Source organism: Tursiops truncatus, chromosome 3 (assembly GCF_011762595.2).
Source record: "Tursiops truncatus isolate mTurTru1 chromosome 3, mTurTru1.mat.Y, whole genome shotgun sequence".
NCBI lineage: Eukaryota > Metazoa > Chordata > Mammalia > Artiodactyla > Delphinidae > Tursiops > Tursiops truncatus.
In genome coordinates, this window is record NC_047036.1 from 55,458,477 (window position 1) to 55,478,716 (window position 20,240).

The 20,240-nt window shown below is 38.8% G+C and overlaps 1 protein-coding gene across 11 annotated transcripts in view; it reads left to right on the forward strand.

Moving 5' to 3' along the window:
• The window catches only part of LOC101330933 (general transcription factor IIH subunit 2), a 66,619-nt gene extending 48,173 nt beyond the window's left edge, over positions 1-18,446 (forward strand). For 9 of the 11 annotated variants that reach the window (XM_033852920.2, XM_019929895.3, XM_019929896.3 and 6 more), the window contains 8 exons: positions 2,506-2,587; positions 3,782-3,836; positions 3,946-6,054; positions 10,276-10,443; positions 11,590-11,742; positions 12,159-12,245; positions 13,729-13,893; positions 15,875-18,446. In XM_033852920.2, coding sequence (XP_033708811.1) covers positions 2,506-2,587; positions 3,782-3,836; positions 3,946-6,054; positions 10,276-10,443; positions 11,590-11,742; positions 12,159-12,245; positions 13,729-13,893; positions 15,875-16,239 — 3,184 coding nt within the window. In that variant the 3' untranslated portion in view covers positions 16,240-18,446. The remainder of the gene's footprint in view (positions 1-2,505; positions 2,588-3,781; positions 3,837-3,945; positions 6,055-10,275; positions 10,444-11,589; positions 11,743-12,158; positions 12,246-13,728; positions 13,894-15,874) is intronic. The other 2 variants (XM_019929898.2, XM_019929899.3) reach the window with 2 other exon arrangements.
• The last annotated feature ends 1,794 nt before the right edge of the window (positions 18,447-20,240 follow it).

Below are 20,240 nucleotides of genomic sequence, written 5' to 3' on the forward strand. Positions count from 1 at the left end.
GCATATTTTCATATTTTCCCATACAGTTTCCTTGCTCTTTTTCTTCAGGACCATATCTTGGCTATTCTTTGCCCTTTCCTCTTTCATATTCAGAGAGTATATGAAATGTCTCTCTTTATCTCTCATAGTACTCCTTATTCTTAAGTCTTTATCTGATATTAATATATGTAGCCACTCCAGCTTTTGTATAGTTTTTACATGACACTACCTTTTTTGAAATCATTCTACTTTTTTTTTTTGGCCACGCTGCGTGGCTTGAGGGATCTTAGTTCCCCGACCAGGGATTGAACCCAGAGAGCATCAAGTCCTAACCACTGGACTACCATGGAATTCCCGAAATCATTTTACTTTTAATCTATGACTTTATATTTAAAGTGAGTTTCTTGTAGGCAACATAGTTGGGTCTTGCTTTTTTTAACAGTCTGACAATATCTTCTTTCTCTTTTGTTGTTGTTGTTTGTTTGTTTGAGTTTTTTTGGCCATATTGTCAGCTCGTGGGATCTTAGTTCCCTGACCAGGGATCTAACCTGGGCCCCTGGCTGTGAGAGCTCAGAGTCTTAACCACTGGACCCCCAACAAATTCCCCAATATCTGCTTTCTAATGGGAGTGTTTAGAACATTTACATTTAATATAATTATTAATATGGTTGGATTTAAATCTACTATTTTGCTATTTGTTTCTATTTATCCCATCTGCTCTTTGTTTCTTCTTCTTTTCCTGACTTGCATTTGAGTATTTTTTAGTGTTCCATTTTATCTCTATTGTTGGCTTTTTAGATGTACATCTTTATCTTTTTAGTACCTGCTCTAGAATCATAATGCATGTTTAACATATCACAGTCATGTTCAAATAATATTATCACAGTTGACATATAATGTATAAACCATATAACAGTATACTTCTATTTTCCCCCTCCTATTGTTTGCGATTTTGTTTTCATACATTTTTACATCACATATATTCTAAATCTCACAATATAGTATTATATCTTTGCTCTAAAAATTATCTTTTAAATACATTTTAAAAAGAGAAAAAATGTATTTCTTGTTTACCCGTTGAGTTACCATCCCTGGCACACTTCATTCCTTTGGGTAGAACCAAGTTTGCATCTGTTATCATTTTCCTTTTAACTGAAGAACTTCCTTTAACTTTTCTTGTAGTGCTGGTCTGCTTGGCTTTACTTGTATGAAAATGCTTGTATGTTACCTTCCTTCAGAGTCCTTTTCCTTGATGGGTCTATCTGCATAGTGACCTTGGACAGAAGCATTTGAAGTCCTACTAGCTATCTTCCTGTAGCTACCCTTCTATTCCTGGGCTCATCTTTAAGTAGGAAAATAAAAATGATGTGTCCTCTTGCTTTATCGCCTGCTTTCCTGTAATTCAGCAGCATAAAAATAAACCAAGATAATTGTTTCTAGTTTTATCATTTACCTACTGACATTTATAGTTCTCATCTATCCAAGTTAATGATTGTGGGTAGAGCTCTTTAGAATTTTCTTCCTTGGTTCTTCAGGCAGACATCATAACCTGAATTTAGATGGTATTTTATGTTCCAGTTTCATGATGTCTAGCAAATTGTCTTTAGAGAGTATGTTTGTGGCCATTCTTTAGTCTTCATATTGATGGAGTTTTTTTCTAAAATAAACTTTTTATTTGGAAAAACTTTTCGACTTAGAGAAAAGGTGAAAAGATAATACAGAGAGTTCCTATATTCCCACACCCAGTTTCCTCTAATACTAACACCTTATATTATCCTGGTACATTTATTAATATTAAAAAACCAACACTGGTACATTGCTATCAACTCCAGATGTTACACATATTTCACCATTTTTTCTACTAATGTCCTTTTTGTTGTCATTATTCCAGAATCCATAGATAGAGTTGTCTTCTCTATTTTTTTTTTCCTTTAGGTTCATTTTAGTTGGTCTCATGGATGAGTGTTAAACATGCTCCCATTCCACCAGATTGGCTGGTTATCCCCACCACTACTTTATGAACCATTTATATCTCTACTGCTGAGATTTATAGTCTACATGTCTTGTTTGATAAAGACACTGACAGAATCACTGGAAATGTTAATTTTATACTTAATTTTTGCCAGTAAAACTCTCACAGTGTTTTTGAAAACCTAATGCAAATGCTTAATTGCATACAACTATTTTTAAAAATTAATTAATTACTTTATTTTTGGCTGCGTTGGATCTTCGTTGCTGCGTGCAGGCTTCTCATTGCGGTGGCTTCTCTTGTTGCGGAGCACGGGCTTTAGGTGCACGGGTTTCAGTAGTTGTGGCATGTGGGCTCAGTAGTTGTGGCTCATGGGCTCTAGGGCTCACAGGCTCAGTAGTTGTGGGGCATGGGCTTAGTTGCTCCTCAGCATGTGGGATCTTCCCGGACCAGGGCTCAAACCCGTGTCCCCTGCATCGGCAGGCAGATTCTTAAACACTGTGCCACCAGGGAAGTCCCATACAATTATTTTTATAACTTTTAACTTTTGTGCTTAGTTGTCAGTTTCTCCACAATATGAAGTGCTCTGCAGAAGTGATTCCAGACCTTCAGAGCCATGGTGAACTTTCTGACTTAACGGTATGAACGCCACCTTGTTTATTTTCAGAGTGTGTGATCATGTGATTAAAAACTGTTTTTGAACAGGAACTGCTCATCATTAAAAAAATAAATAAATGAATTCTACAAATATCTGTTAAGCACCAATCATGCGCCAGTTGCAGATGGGGATGCTACAATAAACAAAACATAATACCTAGTTTCATGAAATGTAGAGTCAATCCCTTCTACTGTGAGGCCCAGACTCGTTTGGACCTAAAAGTTGATTAGCATCCAGGCTACCTGGATTCCATCTGTGATCATCATTTGGAGGACAGTAAGGTCTGACTTGGTAGTTGGCTTTTCTCAAAGCTGGGAAGATATGTTTCTTTTACAACAGCAACCAACCAACCAAATCAAAAATACAGATTAAAGGTTGACCCCTTTTTAAACTGAGAAATTCTACATAGTTCTCTAGGAGATTAGCCACTGCCAGTTTAATACACACACACCCCTTATTTGAGGCTGTATGTTAGGTGTATTATGTTCGTCATCCCCCCAAAAGAAAACAAGGTAATTAGTCGTTCACTTGATTCATCTTTGCTCATCCCCCCACCTCCCTTAACTAGCTTATTTTTAAAAAATATTTATTTATTTATTATGTCTGTGCCGGATCTTAGTTGTGGCCTGTGGGATCTTTTAGTTGTGGCATGGAGGCTCATAGTTGTGGCATGTGGACTCTTAGTTGCAGCATGCATACAGGATCTAGTTCCCCGACCAGGGATGGAACCCGGGCCCCCTGCACCGGAAGCTGGAGTCTTACCCACTGGACCACCAGGGGAACCCCTTAAATAGCTTATTTTTAAAGGAAGAAACATAACCTTCCTATATCCCAGGTATGTAATATTTAAAAAACTGTTGATAACTAAGATCAGAAGTTGCACCTAATGATTTCTGGAGGGTCCATCTTGCTCTAGACACTGTGATTCTAATCATCTGGACAGTAATCACAGCTCAAGTCACCCATGGAATGCACTGTTTGGATATCACCCAGGAGCACACGCTTGCGTGTGTTTGCAGATCACTTATTGTTTCATATTTGTAGCACTCCTCCCTGCAACTGGCGTAAATACTTGAGGATGGGTTGGGTTTAGAAAATGTCTGGTCCCTAATTGTAATTCAAAGCCCCACCCTCTTATACAAATGCTGATTTAATAGAGGATTTTCTTTTCAAAGGAAACTACAAGTGAAAGCAATCTTGAAGAGTCAGCAGTGAGTTCTGCAGTGCCAGGTAAGGATCTGGAAGTAGCACATGGGATTAGATGAATGTGTACATATATTTCTACATAGGGGATTTTTAAAAAGTATTTATAACTGTGCCTCCTTGCTTTTCTCCACAGAGGTGGCCCATGGTGAAGCCCAGTGGCTTCAGGAGGCAAAAAGTCTGAGTGAGCGCCTGAGAAAAGCCTACACCAGTGCCCCTTTCTGCCACATGTCTTTGCTTGAGGTCTCTTCCTGTCTAGCCACCGATCAGCTGCTGAATTGTGATCTGTCCCTTGCTTCAAAACACATCACCAATACTGTGCAGGAGCCTGTGGTGTTGCCTGAGGTCTTTGCTAACTTGAACTCCGTCATGTGTGTGGAGGGTGAAGCTGGTAGTGGAAAGACGGTCCTCCTGAAGACAGTAGCTCTTCTATGGGCCTCAGGATGCTGTCCCTTGTTACACAGGTTCCAGTTGGTTTTCTACGTCTCTCTTGGCTCTGCCAGACTGGACCGGGGGCTGGCCAATGTCATTTGTGACCAACTCCTAGAGACAGAAGGCTCTGTTACTGAAACGGGCCTGTGGAACATCATCCAGCAGTTAAAGAACCAGGTGTTATTCCTTTTGGATGACTACAAAGAGATGTGCTCAGTCCCTCAAAGCATAGAGAGGATGATTCAAAGAAACCATTTGTCAAGGACCTGCTTATTGATTGCTGTCCATACAAACAGGGCTAAGGACATCCGCCGACACCTAGATACAATTCTAGAGATCAAAGCGTTTCCCTTCTGTAATACCCTCTATATATTACGGAAGCTCTTTCCAGATGATTTGACCCGTCTGCGAAAGTTTATGGTTGACTTTAGAATTAATGAAACATGGCTGGGAATTCAGAAAACTCCCTTCTTCGTAGCAGCAGTCTGTGCTAATTGGCTTCGGTATCCTTTTTGTCAGTCCTTTGATGATGTGGCTGTTTTCAAGTCCTATCTAGAATGCCTTTTCTTAAGGCACAAAACTGCAGCTGACCTTCTCAAAGCAACTGTGTCCTCCTGTGGTGAGCTGGCCTTGAAAGGTTTTTTTTCATCTTGCTTTGAGTTTAGTGATGATGATCTCCTAGAAGTAGGGATTGGTGAAGATGAAGATCTAGCCATGTACCTGATGAGCAAATTCACAGCCCAGAGACTGAGGCCAGTCTATCAGTTTTTGAATGCTTCATTCCAAGAATTTCTTGCTGGGATGAGGCTGACTGAACTCCTGGATTCAGATAGGCAAGAGGATCAAGATTCGGGACTTCATTATTTGAAACAAATTAACTCAGCCATGATGGCTATAGGTCCCTATGCAAATTTTTTGAACTATGTCTCTTGCCACTCTTCAACAAAGGCAGGGCCAACAATTGTATCCCAATTGCTTCTTTTGGTGGATAATCAAGAGACACTGGAGAATATATCTGAAAATGATGACTACCTGAAGCATCATCCAGAGATTTCAGAGCAAATGCAGTGTCTCCGGTTGTTGTGGCAATACTCTCCAGAAAATTACCTTTCACTGGTTTCAAAACATTTACTGGCTCTGGCTGTAAAAACTGCTTATCGAAGCAACAGTGTTGCTGCCTGTTCTCCATTCATTTTGCAGTTCCTTCAAGGGAGAACCCTGTCTTTGAGTGTACTTAAGTTACAGTATTTTTTTGACCACCCAGAAAGCCTGTTATTGTTGGGGAGAGTCCAGGTCTCCATAAGAGGAAATAGCTTACGCACAACAGATTTTTCATTACTGGAAAAAATTTTCGACAAATCCCAGGCACCAACCATAGATCAGGACTATGCTTCTGCCTTTGAACTTGAGAGTGAATGGAAGCAGAATTTAGTTGAAAAAGAGGAAACCGTGAACAGTTTTCTGAACATGCAACTCAAGGCACCAGCAGATATCAGCACTGGCTATTGGAACCTTTCTCCAAAGCAGTACAAGATTCCCCTTCTGGAAGTTCATGTGACTGGTACTGATGCTGTGGATCAGGAGATGCTAAGGTTTCTAACGAAAGTTTTCTCAGCTTCACAGCACATTGAACTCCACTTGACCAGGAGCACGGGTTTTATTGAAAGCATCAGCCCAGCTCTTGAGCAGTATAAGGCCTCGTTCACCAAGTGCTCCGTAAGCCAATCTGAGCTGAGTGCAGTAGAACAGGAATTGCTTCTCACTCTGCCTTCCCTAGAATCTCTTGAAGTCTCAAAGACAACCCATCTACAAGGTAAACCTGCATCTGTTTTAGATGACTGTTAGGATGTGTATTCTTATCTTCTCACTCTTAGTTTTAGGTGGATGAAAACTTTTGAAAGTGTGAGACCATAAATCCTTGCTGATTGAACAGATATAAAATAAATCTTTACTAACTTATTTCTGTCAGTAATATGAATTAGTGAAAGGCTTCCAAATAACAGAATGGCTTTCAAACTCTGATAAAAATAACACAATGACTAATGAGGTCTCTTAATAAACAAATGACTTGTTATTAGTCAAAGAATGATCTATATGTAAATGATGCTTGAGAATTACCCTCACCCCACCTGCTTCATGGAAGAAAGGGCTTGTACTCTGGGAAATAAACAAGTGGGAAGTAGTGTCTCCCAGTTATTTGTGTCTCTTTTCACTTGTCTAAGCAGTGTTTGAGAGTTTTCAGTATAGACTTTATCATCTTTCATTAAATTTATTCCTAGGTACTTGTATTTTTGATACTCCTGTAAATGGTATTTAAATTTTTTCATTTTCGGATTGTTGCTAGTATGGGTTTGATTTTCAGCAGTTTGTTAAATGCCTAGGTGTGCTTTGCTTTGTATCTATCTTACTTGAGGGTCACTGAACATTTTTTTTGGATCTGTGGGTTGATATTTATCATCAAATTTAGAAAAATTTTGTTTTTTCAAATATTTATCATGGTAAAACATACATGAAACCTTAAAATCATTTTTCAGTATACAATTCAGTGGCATTAAGTACAATTACAGTGTTGTGCAACCATCACCACTATCCACTTCCAGAACCTTTCCATCATCCCAAACTCTGTACCTATTAAACAATACCTCCTTCTTCTCCCCAGATGCTGATGTCTCTATGAATTTGTCTATTCTGTTTCACATAAGTGAATCCATACAATATCTTGTCCTTTTGTGTCTGGCTTCTTTCACGTTTTTAAGGTTCATCCGTGTTGTGGTATGCGTCAGAACTTCACTACTTTTATAGCTGAATAATATTTCATTGTATGTATATATCACATTTTATTAATCAATTCATCTGTTGATGGACACTTGCACTGTTTATTCTGGCTAAAGTTGCCATGAACATGGGTGCACAAATATTACTCGGAGACCCTATTTTCAATTCTTTTGGATATATACCCGGAAGTGGAATTATTGGCTATTAATGATAGTAATTCTATTTTAATTTTCAAGGAAACTCCAAACTGTTTTCCACGCTGGCTGCAGCATTTTACATTCCTACAAGCAATGTACAAGGGCTCCAGTTTCTTCACATCCTCAATGCTTTTTTGTTTTTTTTAAATCAGAGACATCCTAATAGGTGTGAAATTGTATCTCACGTTGGTTTTGATTTGCATTTTCATAATGACTAATGCTGTTGAGCATCTTTTCATGTGCTTATTGGCTGTTAGTGTGTGTTTTTTGGAGACAGTCTATTAAATCCTTTTGCCCATTTAAAAAAATTGAAGTGTAGTTTATTTACAATTTTGTGTTAGTTTCTGGTATACAGCAAAGTGATTCAGATTGTGTGTGTGTGTGTGTGTGTATATAAACTTTTTCAGATTCTTTTCCACTATAGATCATTACGAGATATTGAATATAGTTCCCTGTGCTATACTGTAGGTCCTTGTTTATTTTATACATAGTAGTCTGTATCTGTTAATCTCAAACTTCTAATTTATCCCTCCCTCCCTCCCCTTTCCCCTTTGGTAACCATAAGTTTTTTTTCTATGTCTGTGAGTCTATTTCTGTTTTGTAAATAAGTTCATCTGTATCACTTTTTTAGATTCCACATAGAAGTGATATCATATGATATTTGTCTTTCTGTCTGACTTACTTCATTTAGTATGATAATCTCTAGGTCCATCCATGTAGCTGCAAATGGCATTATTTCATTCTTTTTTATGGCTAATATTCCGTTGTGTGTGTGCATCACATCCTCTTTATCTAGTCATCTGTTGATGGACATTTAGGTTGCTTCCATGTCTTGGCTATTGTAAATAGTACTGCTGTGAACACTGTGGTGCATGTACCCTTTCAAACCATGGTTTTCTCCTGATACATGCCCAGGAGTGGGATCGCTGGATTATATGGTAACTCTATTTTTAGTTTAGTTTTTTTTTTTTTTTTGCTGCGTTGGGTCTTCATTGCTGTGTGCAGCCTTTCTCTAGTTGCAGTATGCGGGCCTCTCATTGTGGTGGCTTCTCTTGTGGAGCATGGAATCTAGGAGCGCGGGCTTCAGTAGTTGTGGCATGTGGGCTCAGTAGTTGTGGCTCACGGGCTCTAGAGTGCAGGCTCAGTAGTTGTGGTGCATGGGCTTAGTTGCTCCACGGCATGTGGGATCTTCCTGGACCAGGGATTGAACCCGTGCCCCCTTCATTGACAGGCGGATTCTTAACCACTGCGCCACCAGGGAAGTCCCTATTTTTTAGTTTTTTTAAAGAACCTCTTTACCGTTTTCCATAGTGGCTGCACCAGTTTACATTCCCACCAACAGTGTAGTAGGGTTTCCCTTTTCCACATACTCTCCACCATTTATTTTTGGAGACTTGTAAAAAATTTTATTTATTTATTTATTTTTGGCTGCGTTGGGTCTTCATTGCTGCGCGCAGGCTGCTCTTCATTGCGGTGCGTGGTCTTCTCGTTGCAGTGGCTTCTCTTGTTGCAGGGCACAGGCTCTAGGTGTGTGGGCTTCAGTAGTTCTGGCTCGCAGGTTCAGTAGTTGTGGCTCGTGGGCTCTAGAGCACAGGCTCAGTAGTTGTGGTGCACGGGCTTAGTTGCTCTGTGGCATGTGGGATCTTCCTGGACCAAGGCTCGAACCCGTGTCCCCTGCATTGGCAGGCGGAGTCTTAACCATTGCACCACCAGGGAAGTCCCTATTTGTAGACTTTTTGATGATAGCCATTTTGACCATTGTCAGGTGATACCTCGTAGTTTTGATTTGCATTTCTCTAATAATTAGCAATGTTGAGCATCTTATGTGCTTGTTAGCCATCTGTATGTCTTCTTTGGAGAAATGTCCCTTTAGGTCTCCTGCCCATTTTGTGATTGGGTTGTTTGTTCCTTTGTCCATTTTTAAAACTGTGTTGTCTTTTTGTTTTGAGTTATAGGAGTTCTTTGTGTAATTAAATCTTTATTGGACACTTGGTTTTAAAATATTTTCTCCGATAGATTGCCCTTTTCACTGTCTCAATAATGTACTTCAATCTGTAAAGTTTCAAATTTCAGTGAAGTCCAATTTGTCTGTTTTTCTTTTGTGCTAGTGCTCTTGGTAGCATATCTAAGAATCTATTCTCAAATCCAAGGTTATGAAGATTTATTTCTGTTTTCTTCTAAGAGTTGTATGGTTTTAGCTCTTATATTTAGGTTGTTGATTCATTTTGAGCCAATTCTGTATATGGTGGTGGGAGGTAAGGGTCCAACTTCTTTGCATGGAGAAATTCAGTTGTCCCAGCCCCATTTGCTGAGATGTCTTTGTGAATCCAGAGTGTAGTACAGAGCTTCTCATATAGTAGATGAGAAGTAAAATATTGCCTGCCATATCAGTAAACAAAGGATGTTGTAGCTATCAGCAATTGCAGCCACCCCTGATAGTGAGCCCGGAGGAAACTCAGGAAGGAAACAAAGAATACCTGCCATCTAGCAGTCATCAGACTGCAGCCACCCCAAAGGGTGCAGCTTGAAGAAACTCAGGATGTGAAAACACAGGATACTGGCCCCAGATAGCTGAGGTGCATATCAAAAGAATGATTTTAGTGACCCCAGACTCTTGCATCTTCCCATACATAGAAAAGTGCTAAATTCCTTAACCTGAGATATCTAGTTTTCTTTTATTAACAGTAATCTTTTGTTCTGACTACCTGCCTTTGTTGCAAAACTCCTATATATCCTAGCTCCCCGCCTCACCTCCTTGGAGCAGTTTTCTCAGGATTACTTGAGATGCTGCCTCCCGGACTTGAAGTCCTAAGAATGTCCACTGAATAAAACATAACTCAAAACTTTTAGGTTGTACATATATTTTTTTTAGTTGACATAATCAGTAAATGCTGCAGAAAGCATTATCTTCATATATGTGCTTTCTAAAAAAGGAAGTCTTATGGTATGTGAAAGGTTTTCATTTGAAATATGAAAATAGTTCGATGAATCAAATGACAGTTTGAAATTTTGCATTTGGAACTCTTTAGATTAATAATGGGAAACTGTGTGCTACTTTCTAGATCAACTCTTTCTTAGTTTGGACAAGTTCTTGTGCTTGAAAGAACTGTCTGTGAATCTGGATGATAAACGAGATGTTTTTTCAGTCATTCCTGAAGAATTCCTAAATCTCCACCATATGGAGAAATTATTGATCCAAATTTTAGCTGAATACGGTCCTTCCAAACTAGGTAAGTGTGGCACTTTGATTTACTTGTTTTTGTATCACTTGGAAAACCTACTTGGCCAATAATTTATTTAAGTTAAAGCTTCTGTGGATCTGAGGGTGTAGCGTGTATCCAAGGTAAATTGTTGGACTAGCACTTGTTGTCATTAAAAAATGACAGCTATTTGTAATTATTGAGCTGTTACTACATGGTAGGAATTGTTCTAAGCACTTTATAAATCTTAACTCATTTAACCTTCATACCCATTCTACAAGGTAAATACTATTATATTCTAATTTTTACAGTTGGGGAAATGGAGTTATAGAGGTTAAGTATTGATAATTTGCTCAAGGTCACCCAGATAAGGAAATAGTAAATTTGCAATTAAACACAGGAATTCTGACTTTTAAGTCTGAGCTCTTAACCAGTGGAATGTACTGCCTCTCCAAAAATAGTTTGTAGAGTTCTTTTATTTTGTTTTTGTTTAAGTTGCTCTTACATTGCAACTTAGAAATCTGCCAGATAAGAAGGAAGGAAATCTGATGATTGGTAGTAATCAGAAGCCTTTCCCTGTTTCTCATCAGCCTTTATAAATATATTTCATCAACCATTCTCATGGTTGATGAACAACCTGTACAGCTATCTTTCTTAAATATATCATTTAGCAAAATGACTTACGTATCATCAATTCCTTAGTTTAGTAAAGACTGAAGACTAAAAAAAGGTAAATCTCTACTGAACTGACATGCAGAGCTGCGTGCAAAAAAAATTGTAGCTGAAGCTGGAAGTAGTAGTTTTCTTATATTGTTCAGCAATTTTTTCAAATTTAAGTTTTGCTTCAGAGTTGTCACTGCCTTTATGTTTCTTTGCATAGTGTTTCTATAGTGTAAACATCATGTGCAAACTTAGAGACATTAGGATGTTAAAGCTGAAGGTTTTAGCTGAGTCAATGCCATTACTATATAGAGGAGAAAACTGATTCCCCAGAGAGGGTCAGTAACGACGGTTCACGTAGCTCATCAGTTAGTCACAGACCCTGAACCTAAGCCCAATTCATTACATCATGATGCTTTATTTTAATTCACTATTGTTAAAACAAGTTAATAAATTAAATGACTAATTCTGATAGAAATTTCCAATCTCTGATGCCTTAAATTTGATATTTTACAGTCAAATTAATTCAGAATTCTCCAAACCTTCGTGTTTTCCATCTGCAATGTAATTTCTTTTCGGATCTTGAGTCTCTCATGACTGTACTTGCTTCCTGCAAGAAACTTGAAGAAATTAAGCTTACTGGACCATTTTTTAAAGCCGCCCCATTTGGTAAGACCTAAAATTGTAAAATTTTGGTTTAAGATGCTTCTGTGGACAGTCATTTTTTAACAGCCAGATTTTAAAAATGCAATTGATGTCAAAGAACAAAACTACTGCAATAAATATCTGATCTTAAATGAATTTTCAAGTAAGGTATATTTGTTTCTAGATGTTTAAACATTTCTAGTTATGAGAATTGTTTCCTGAGCAAAGATTTGTGTTATCTACTTGTCATACTAATTAATTCAATCTGAATTATTATATTAATTTCTATCACTTTTAAAATACTCTTTAAACAATCTGAATTATTATATTCTGAATTATTATATTAATTTCTATCACTTTTAAAATACTCTTTAAACACATTATTTTTTGGTGTAAGAAATGTAGCTGACATAACTAAATTTTTCTTTTCCCTTTTATAGTCATTGTTTTACCAAATTTTATTTCTCTGAAGATATTAAATCTTGAGCACCAATATATTCCTGATAAGGAAACAGCTGAAAAATTTGGTATGTTTATAAAACAGTGCCTAAAGCTTGCTCTTTATTCTTTCCCCCATAAAATCCTCCTATTTTGCATTAGCTATAACAAATTACAACATGTATTAGCTGCCCTTGCTCATTAGGAGGGACAGTGCTGCTCAGCTTTTACCCTCCAAATGCCTTGATCTCACTTGATGTCTTTCAAAGAAATGTTCTCAGAGTGACTCATTTCTTTGAATACAGATTTGTTTGTTACAGCACTATGCAATTTCTTATTTATTTATTTATTTGTCTGCACTGGGTCTTAGTTATGGCATGCGGGATCTTCGTTGCCACGTGCGGGATTGGATCTTTTAGTTGCAGCATGCGGGATCTTTAGTTGCGGCATTGGGATCCAGTTCCCTGACCAGGGATCGAACCTGGGTGCCCTGCATTGGGAGCACAGAGTCTTAGCCACTGGGTCACCAGAGAAGTCCCAGCACCATGCAATTTCATTGCCAGGTATCCATTCCAGACAAGTTAAATACCTGTTGTTTCAAAGGTTTCTAGAATATAGGTGAAACTATCTTTTAAGGTTATGAAAACTCAGTATATGAAAACCTAGATTTAACAAAATGATAACTATAGAGATTACTTTTTCAACTTATTTTTTTATGATTACAAAAGCAATGTATGCTCTGGAAAAAAATTCTAACAGGTCTTAAAAGATAAACTGAAGCATATTAAAAATTAAGAATTTATTTCAACAAAAATGGGGACTTCCCTGGTGGCACAGTGCTTAAGAATCTGCCTGCCAATTCAGGGGACACAGGTTCGAGCCCTGGTCCGGGAAGATCCCACATGCCGCGGAGCAACTAAGCCCGTGCACCACAACTACTGAGCCTGTGCTCTAGAGCCCGCGAGCCACAACTACTGAAGCCCGTGCTACAAGAGCCCATGCTCTGCAACAAGCGAAGCCATGCTAAGGAGGGATCAAAGTGAAAAGTTAAGTTATGAGAGTGGTGGATTGTGAGGATTTAGTTCTAGGAGGAAGAGGCAGAACTCACTAAGGATGATACCAGGACAGAAAGGAAGGGGGCTGAAGGCATTGAGGAGCTAGGAAGAGTTTCCTGGAGCCAGTAGAAGCTTCAGTCTAAATAAAAGAGGAAATGGATGGGAATTCCCTGGTGGTCCAGTGGTTAGGACTCCACTCTTTCACAGCCGCAGGCCCAGGTTCAATCCCAGGTTGGGGAACTGCAAGCGGTGTGGTGCAGCCAACAAAAAAGGAAATGGAGATGTGATAGGCCTTTTGGACTTCAGTACAGGAGAGACTGGTTGGGGAAGGGTGGAGGAATGGTCGTCTAGAGGTAGCAATGAAGGTCAAGGTGTAGGCTGACCCCTTTCTTGGAGAGAAAGAGGAATAGCCTCTATGCTACATGGGGACTCGTAGAATGTGCATGATTTTGAGACTTTCAATTACAATTGTTTGGGAACACAGTACAGAGAATAGCTTTTTAATATCTTCTGATAGCCTACACTTTAGGTTCTCTAAATAACCTGGAAGAATTGATCCTTCCTACTGGGGATGGGATTCATCAAGTGGCCAAACTGATCATCCAGCAATGTCAGCATCTTCAATGTCTCCGCATTCTCTCATTTTTCCAGACTTTGGATGATGACAGCGTGGTGGAAATTGGTGAGATACCCTCAGATAAACTCTTTCAGCTCACATGAAAGCCAGTGGTATTACTCAAGCTTTCTGCTGCAAAATGTCTACAAAAACATTCGTCCCCCTAAAAATGTTCAACCCACTTCCTCATTTTTGCTATCATATTGTTCCCTCTAATGTTCTATGGATTTTGGTTCATTCTGGTCAGATTTAGAAGTAAAAGATAGCCTCCCACTTGAGACTACACAAGCCCTCAAGTCCATTCTTAACACCTAGTGTCTCAGACACCTGGCCACATACCCACCATGTACTCCTTTTTATAGTACTTTTTTTAAAATAGAAAATTAATACACGTAAAGAGAAGTACAAAATCGTTAAGTGTACAGCTCAATGAGTTTTCAAGTGAACATACTTAAATCTTGTTACTCATACTTGTGTAACAATTACTCATTAGGTTACAATATAGAATATTACATCCCAGAAGCCGCCTTTGTGTCCCTTCTGACACTGCATTCCCCTCCTTCCCAAAGGTGACCACCATACTGCTTTCTTTCACCATAGTTTTACCTGTTTTAAAAATATATGTCATGGGATCCTCCACAGTATGTACTATTGTGCCTGCCTCTTCGGGCTCAACATACTTGTGATACTGATTCATACTGATACGTGTGACTATAGAGTTCACTGATTTTCATTGCTGTATATTGTCCCATGTATGACTATACATACGCCAATTTATTTATCCATTCAACTGGATATGAGTTGGCTACTATGAATAATGCTGCTATGAACATTTTGTACGTGACTGTTGATGCATATATGGAGGTATTTCTAGGGCGGACTTTGCGTCATTTGGTAAATATTCTGTTTTCCATAGTTGTACCAACTTACATTCCTACCAGCAGTTGTTTCACATTCTGGCTACTGCTTGGTATTGTCAGACCTTTAAACTTTAGCCATTCTGATGAATCTGTTGCGATACCTCATTGTGGGTTTTCTATTGGTATACGTTTGTGTTATCATTGGTGCAGTTTGGGCAAGTTACATTTTTCTAAGGATTTAAAAACTTTTCTAAAATTGCTCATAATATTTATAATTTTAAAAATATCTGTATGACCTATGGTGATTGATAGTCCCCTTTTCATTCCTGATATATTCAATACTTTTTTTTTTTTACCTGGTTGGTTTTTCAATTGTATTAAATTTTTTTTTCTCTACACGTTTTTCATTTATTCTGCTTTTACCTCTATTATCCCCTGCTACTTTCTTTGGATATAATTTGCTTTTCTTGTCCTACTTTCTTTCTTTCTTTTTTTTTTTTTTGATATCCTAATTTTCTGAGATGGATAGTTAGAGCACTAACTTTGGCTTTAGCTCCCTCTCACAAGTTTTAGTGTCATATTTTTATTCTCATTCAGTTCAAAATATTTTCTAACTTCAGTTGTCATTTTTTTGCCACACCAGTTATTTAGAGATGTATCCCTTTTACTTTTTCCTTTTTTTCCCCCTTTTACTTTTAATCTTTCTATGTCCTTATATTTAAAGTGTGTCTGTTGTAAAAATATAGTTTTTTGTTTTTTGTTTTTTTTGTGGTATGCGGGCCTCTCACTGTTGTGGCTTCTCCTGCTGCGGAGCACAGGCTCCGGACGCGCAGGCCCAGCGGCCACGGCTCACGGGCCCAGGCACTCCACGGCATGTGGGATCTTCCTGGACCAGGGCACGAACCCGTGTCCCCTGCATCGGCAGGCGGACTCTCAATCACTGCGCCACCAGGGAAGCCCCAGTTTGGTTTTTTTAAATGTAATTTATTAATCTTTAATACTCCAATTAGAAGTAAATCTATCTAATATACTTATTGTTAAATTTATATATCTTTATTAAAATTGGGCATTTTCTACTTTAAGTGATGGTGGTAGAAGAGGTTGGTTCAAATAACCTAGTCTACCAGTATTGAAATAGAAGTCCTTATTATTCTGTTTTCATAAATATTTTGCTTTTATATTTATAGCCAAGGTAGCAATCAATGGAGGTTTCCAGAAACTCAAGAATCTTAATCTTTCAATCAACCACAAGATTACAGAGGAAGGATACAGAAACTTCTTTCAAACACTGGACAACATGCCCAACTTGCAAGAGTTAACAATTTCCAGGCATTTCAAAGAATGTATCAAAGCTCAGGCCATAACAGTCAAGTCTTTGAGTCAATGTGTGTTACGACTGCCAAGACTCACTAGACTTAACATGTTAAGTTGGCTCCTGGATGCAGAAGACATCACACTGCTTAATGCCGTGATAGAAAGGCATCCTCTATCTAAACACTTCACTCTTCACTGGAAATGGGTACTGCCATTCTCTCCAATCATTCAGAAATAGAAGATTTAGCTAAAAACTGCTAAATCAAGAAAATTTTTGTCAACAATTTAAAAAACCTAATTATCCAAAAACTTATTAAATACTGCATACAAAAGAATAAAATGCATGGCATGTAATAAAAAAACCAAACACCTGCTTACCCATTACTGAGCTTAAGAAACAGTTTATGACCAGTAACTTTGATGTCCCTAATGATCCTCCCCAACCGAAGATCAGACCTTTAATCAAGTTTACGCATCTAACTCTTCATTACCCAGGGTCAGCATCAGGCTTTCAGGCTAACTATGGTAAACAGTAACAAAGCCACAGAGAAGGGGGTAGGGAGAGGTGTACCAATCTATCTTAAAGCCACAATATGAAAGGAGTATTCAAGTTATTAGAAAATGGCTAACTTAAGGACTGAATCACTTTCACACATAGGTGAAACAAGAGATATTCCTTAATCCTTGTAGGGTCTGTTTTGTACATTTAATTAACTTTGGTATAGTGAGGTTTACTTATACCTTCCCTTTACCAACTGTGTTGGATATGAAGAAATAGGATTTAGGGAAAATGCTTGTATTCTAGAGGCTTTTGATTCAATGCTTATTGTAACAGCAAAAAAGTGTAGAATAGAATTTAGCATTATTGGAAATTAGCTAAATCTGTGTTTTCAAGAATCTTGAGTATCAGTGTTTTTTTAGATAACCACATGTTTAAGAGTCCAACATATGCATTTATAATGGCCTTAAAATTTTCTTATGAATCCACTTTGCTCAGGGAGAACATATTTTGTCAGTGACTTCATAATGTTCAAGGTATTACATTTGATGTGACTGTCTACATCTGTGCCTGTGTCCAAAATTTCATTCCTACCAGTTAATCAACGGAGTTTCCTGAATGGTTAGAAGGCCAATCCAAATTCATAATGCTAGTATAAGTTGGAAAACAACCATTCTTTTACCTTAATTTTCATTTTTACCATGAAACACAGGGACGGTATATATGGTATGATTCCATTTGTTTAAAAACTATACTCTCATGTTTCTAGATGCATTAAGAATTTCTGGAAGAATACACAAGGAAATGTTAACAGTGGTAACTATTTTAAGTGGGTAGAAAGGGGACAGGAAGGTATTTTTTACTTTCGTCCTTTTTGTACTGCTTTCTGTTTTACAAGTAGCTGTTTTTATTTTTATATTTAAAATAAAGCATAAAACTAGTTTAGCATTACAACATTAATAGTTGCTCTGGAGGGTGAGATTACTAGAAGGTAATCTAGGAGATGGATTATCTTCTTGTCTGATTTTGTATCTAATGCTTTTCTAATCAGAAAGGTTTTACGTTTTGTATCAGAGTCCAATCAGGAGATAGAAACCACACAGTAATTTGGGGAAAGTTTACTATAAAGAGTTAGTCACTGTAACAGGAAACTGGAGTAATGAGGATTGATTATGAAACTGAGAACTCTAAGCAGGTACAGGAAAGAGCTTATGGCTCTTCATGCTAGGCTGAGAGACAGCACCCAAAGAAAGTACCCCAGGGCTGAGATCTAGACTTTGACAGAGAAGGCACAGCCATGGACAACAGAGAGGTTGAGAGGTTGGCTTAATTAAAGAGGTGCAGCCCAAGAAGGTATAAGCTTGGAGCACTTTGCTTAGAAAGTGTTTTGGGGGTGCCAGGGAAAGCCATCCACGTGGGGCTGCTGAGTGCTGCTGGCCACTGCTGAAGGCAGGCACTGCACAAGGCTGCAGAAACCATGTGCTGCAGGTGTCTGCTAGAGAGGCACACTGGACACAAGAAAAGTAGTCCCTTGCCCCTCCTGTGTCTCACCAGCGCCCTCTACTGACGAAGCTTTACACTGTACCTGCTGACAAGGGAGGGGTAGCTACAGGGTCCAGATTCATTACTGCAGAGTAGGCAGTGAAGGCTGGATTTGGATATGAAGGCAATAACGTCATAAGTGGTACAAGTATTACATTTCATAGTTCAAACCTCAAGGAAAATGAATCTAGTTAAATTTAAGATTGACTGAGAGCATATATGTACATGCATGTTCATACATAGAAAACTTCTTAACTAAGAAACTGTAAATGATGATAGATTCCAGGGAGGGGAGCAGGATAGCTAGTGGACATGGTAGGGAGGTTTACTTTATCCTGCATATAATCATCTGAATTCTGTACCGTATACATGTACTATTAAAAATACTTAAAAAAATAACAGAACTCCATGCAAATTATTTGTCCAGAGCTTCTGCCAAGGGCTTCTAGTATAAAGCAGGGGGCAGTGGGAATTCCCTGGTGGTCCAGAGTTTAGGTCTCTGCACTTTCACTGCTGAGGGCCTGGGTTCAATCCCTGGTCTGGGAACTAAGATCCCATAAGCCATGTGGCATGCCCCCCCCCCCCAAAAAAGCAGGGGGCAGCAAAGTATGACCACAGCCTATAAGCTAAGCATGTTTTTTTTTTTACATTTTTAGAGGCCCACAAAGCTGAACTAATTTACCCTGGCCCTTTACAGAGAATGGATTATTTCTGGATCATAAGGTCACTATGCCCTTTATTCCAGTATACATCAATTTCCACAGGACTCCTAGGTCATCCCTCATTGCCCTGACACTCATCCTTATGTTTCAAAACTTCTCCCTTTCTGATCACATATCCCAACCTTCTCCAACTCCCTAAATCCTTCCCCTGTGCTCACATGAGTAACATCTCCCATATCCTTTACCTCTTTTCTAAACATTCTCTTCACCCACTTGTTCTAATCCCATATTTTTTAAACCCTTTTTTCACCATGACCCACAGTAAGAAATCTTACATTAAAAAATTTACACATACACATATATACAACCAAGATTCACAAAAAATTCTAAAGTTATGTCAAATATAATTTCACTAATACCCAAATATAACAAAAATTCAGAAATACAAAGATTCTTGAAAGAGTTGTTTACATGTGCTGTCTTCATCTGTTCTTTTCCATTCTCTACCACCTCCTCCATTGCACCAAAACAGCCCTTATGAGGGTCACTGCTAAATTCAACAAATACTTCTTTGTCCTCATCCTATGTGACTTGCTAGCAGCATCTGACCTATTGGTAGCTCTGATATGGCCCATCACTCCTCGAAACACTTTCTCCATTTGGCTTCCAGGGCATCACTCTGGGTTTCCTCCTAATTGAGAGCTCCATCTCAGTCTCTTTTACTGCTTCTCGCATCAGATCTCTAAACATTGGGAGTACCCCAGAGTTCTCCTCTGACATCTCTATTTATATGCACTTCCTCGGCTATCTCATCCTGATGAACGGCTTTAAATTCTAGGTCTATGCTAACTTCTAAAATTTCATCTTTATCCCAGGTCTCTCCTTTGAACACTTTACTCATATCCAACTCCTCAGACTACACAGGTCCAAACCCAACTCCTCCTTCCTTTCTACACAAGTACTCTTTATGCAGATTTCTCCATCTCATTACTTTATATAAGCATATTTATTTTTGGCTGTGTTGGGTCTTCATTGCAGTGTGTGGGCTTCTCATTGTGGTGGCCTCTCTTGTTGCGGAGCACAGGCTCTAGGCATGCAGGCTTAGTAGTTGTGGCTCACGGGCTTAGTGGCTCCATGGCATGTGGGATCTTCCCAGACCAGGGCTCGAACCTGTGTCCCCTGCATTGGCAGGTGGATTCTTAACTACTGCGCCACCAGGGAAGTCCCCATCTCATTACTTTATTCTCCCACTTGCTCAGGCCAAAAACCTTGGGGGTCATTCTTGACTCCTTTCTTTCATACTCCACATGGAACCTACTGGCAAATCCTGAGCTCCACTTGGAAAACACACTCAGATCCAAGCCCTACTCGGCCTGCTCTCTCTCCCTTGAAACTTATGGTTTATTTTCAACAAAGCAGTCAGAAGCCTCTTTTTTGTTTAAATTATTATTTTGGGGGGCCACGCTGCTCAGCATGTGGGATCTTAGTTCCCCGACTAGGGATCAAACCCGTGCTCCCTGCAGTGGAAGCCCAGAG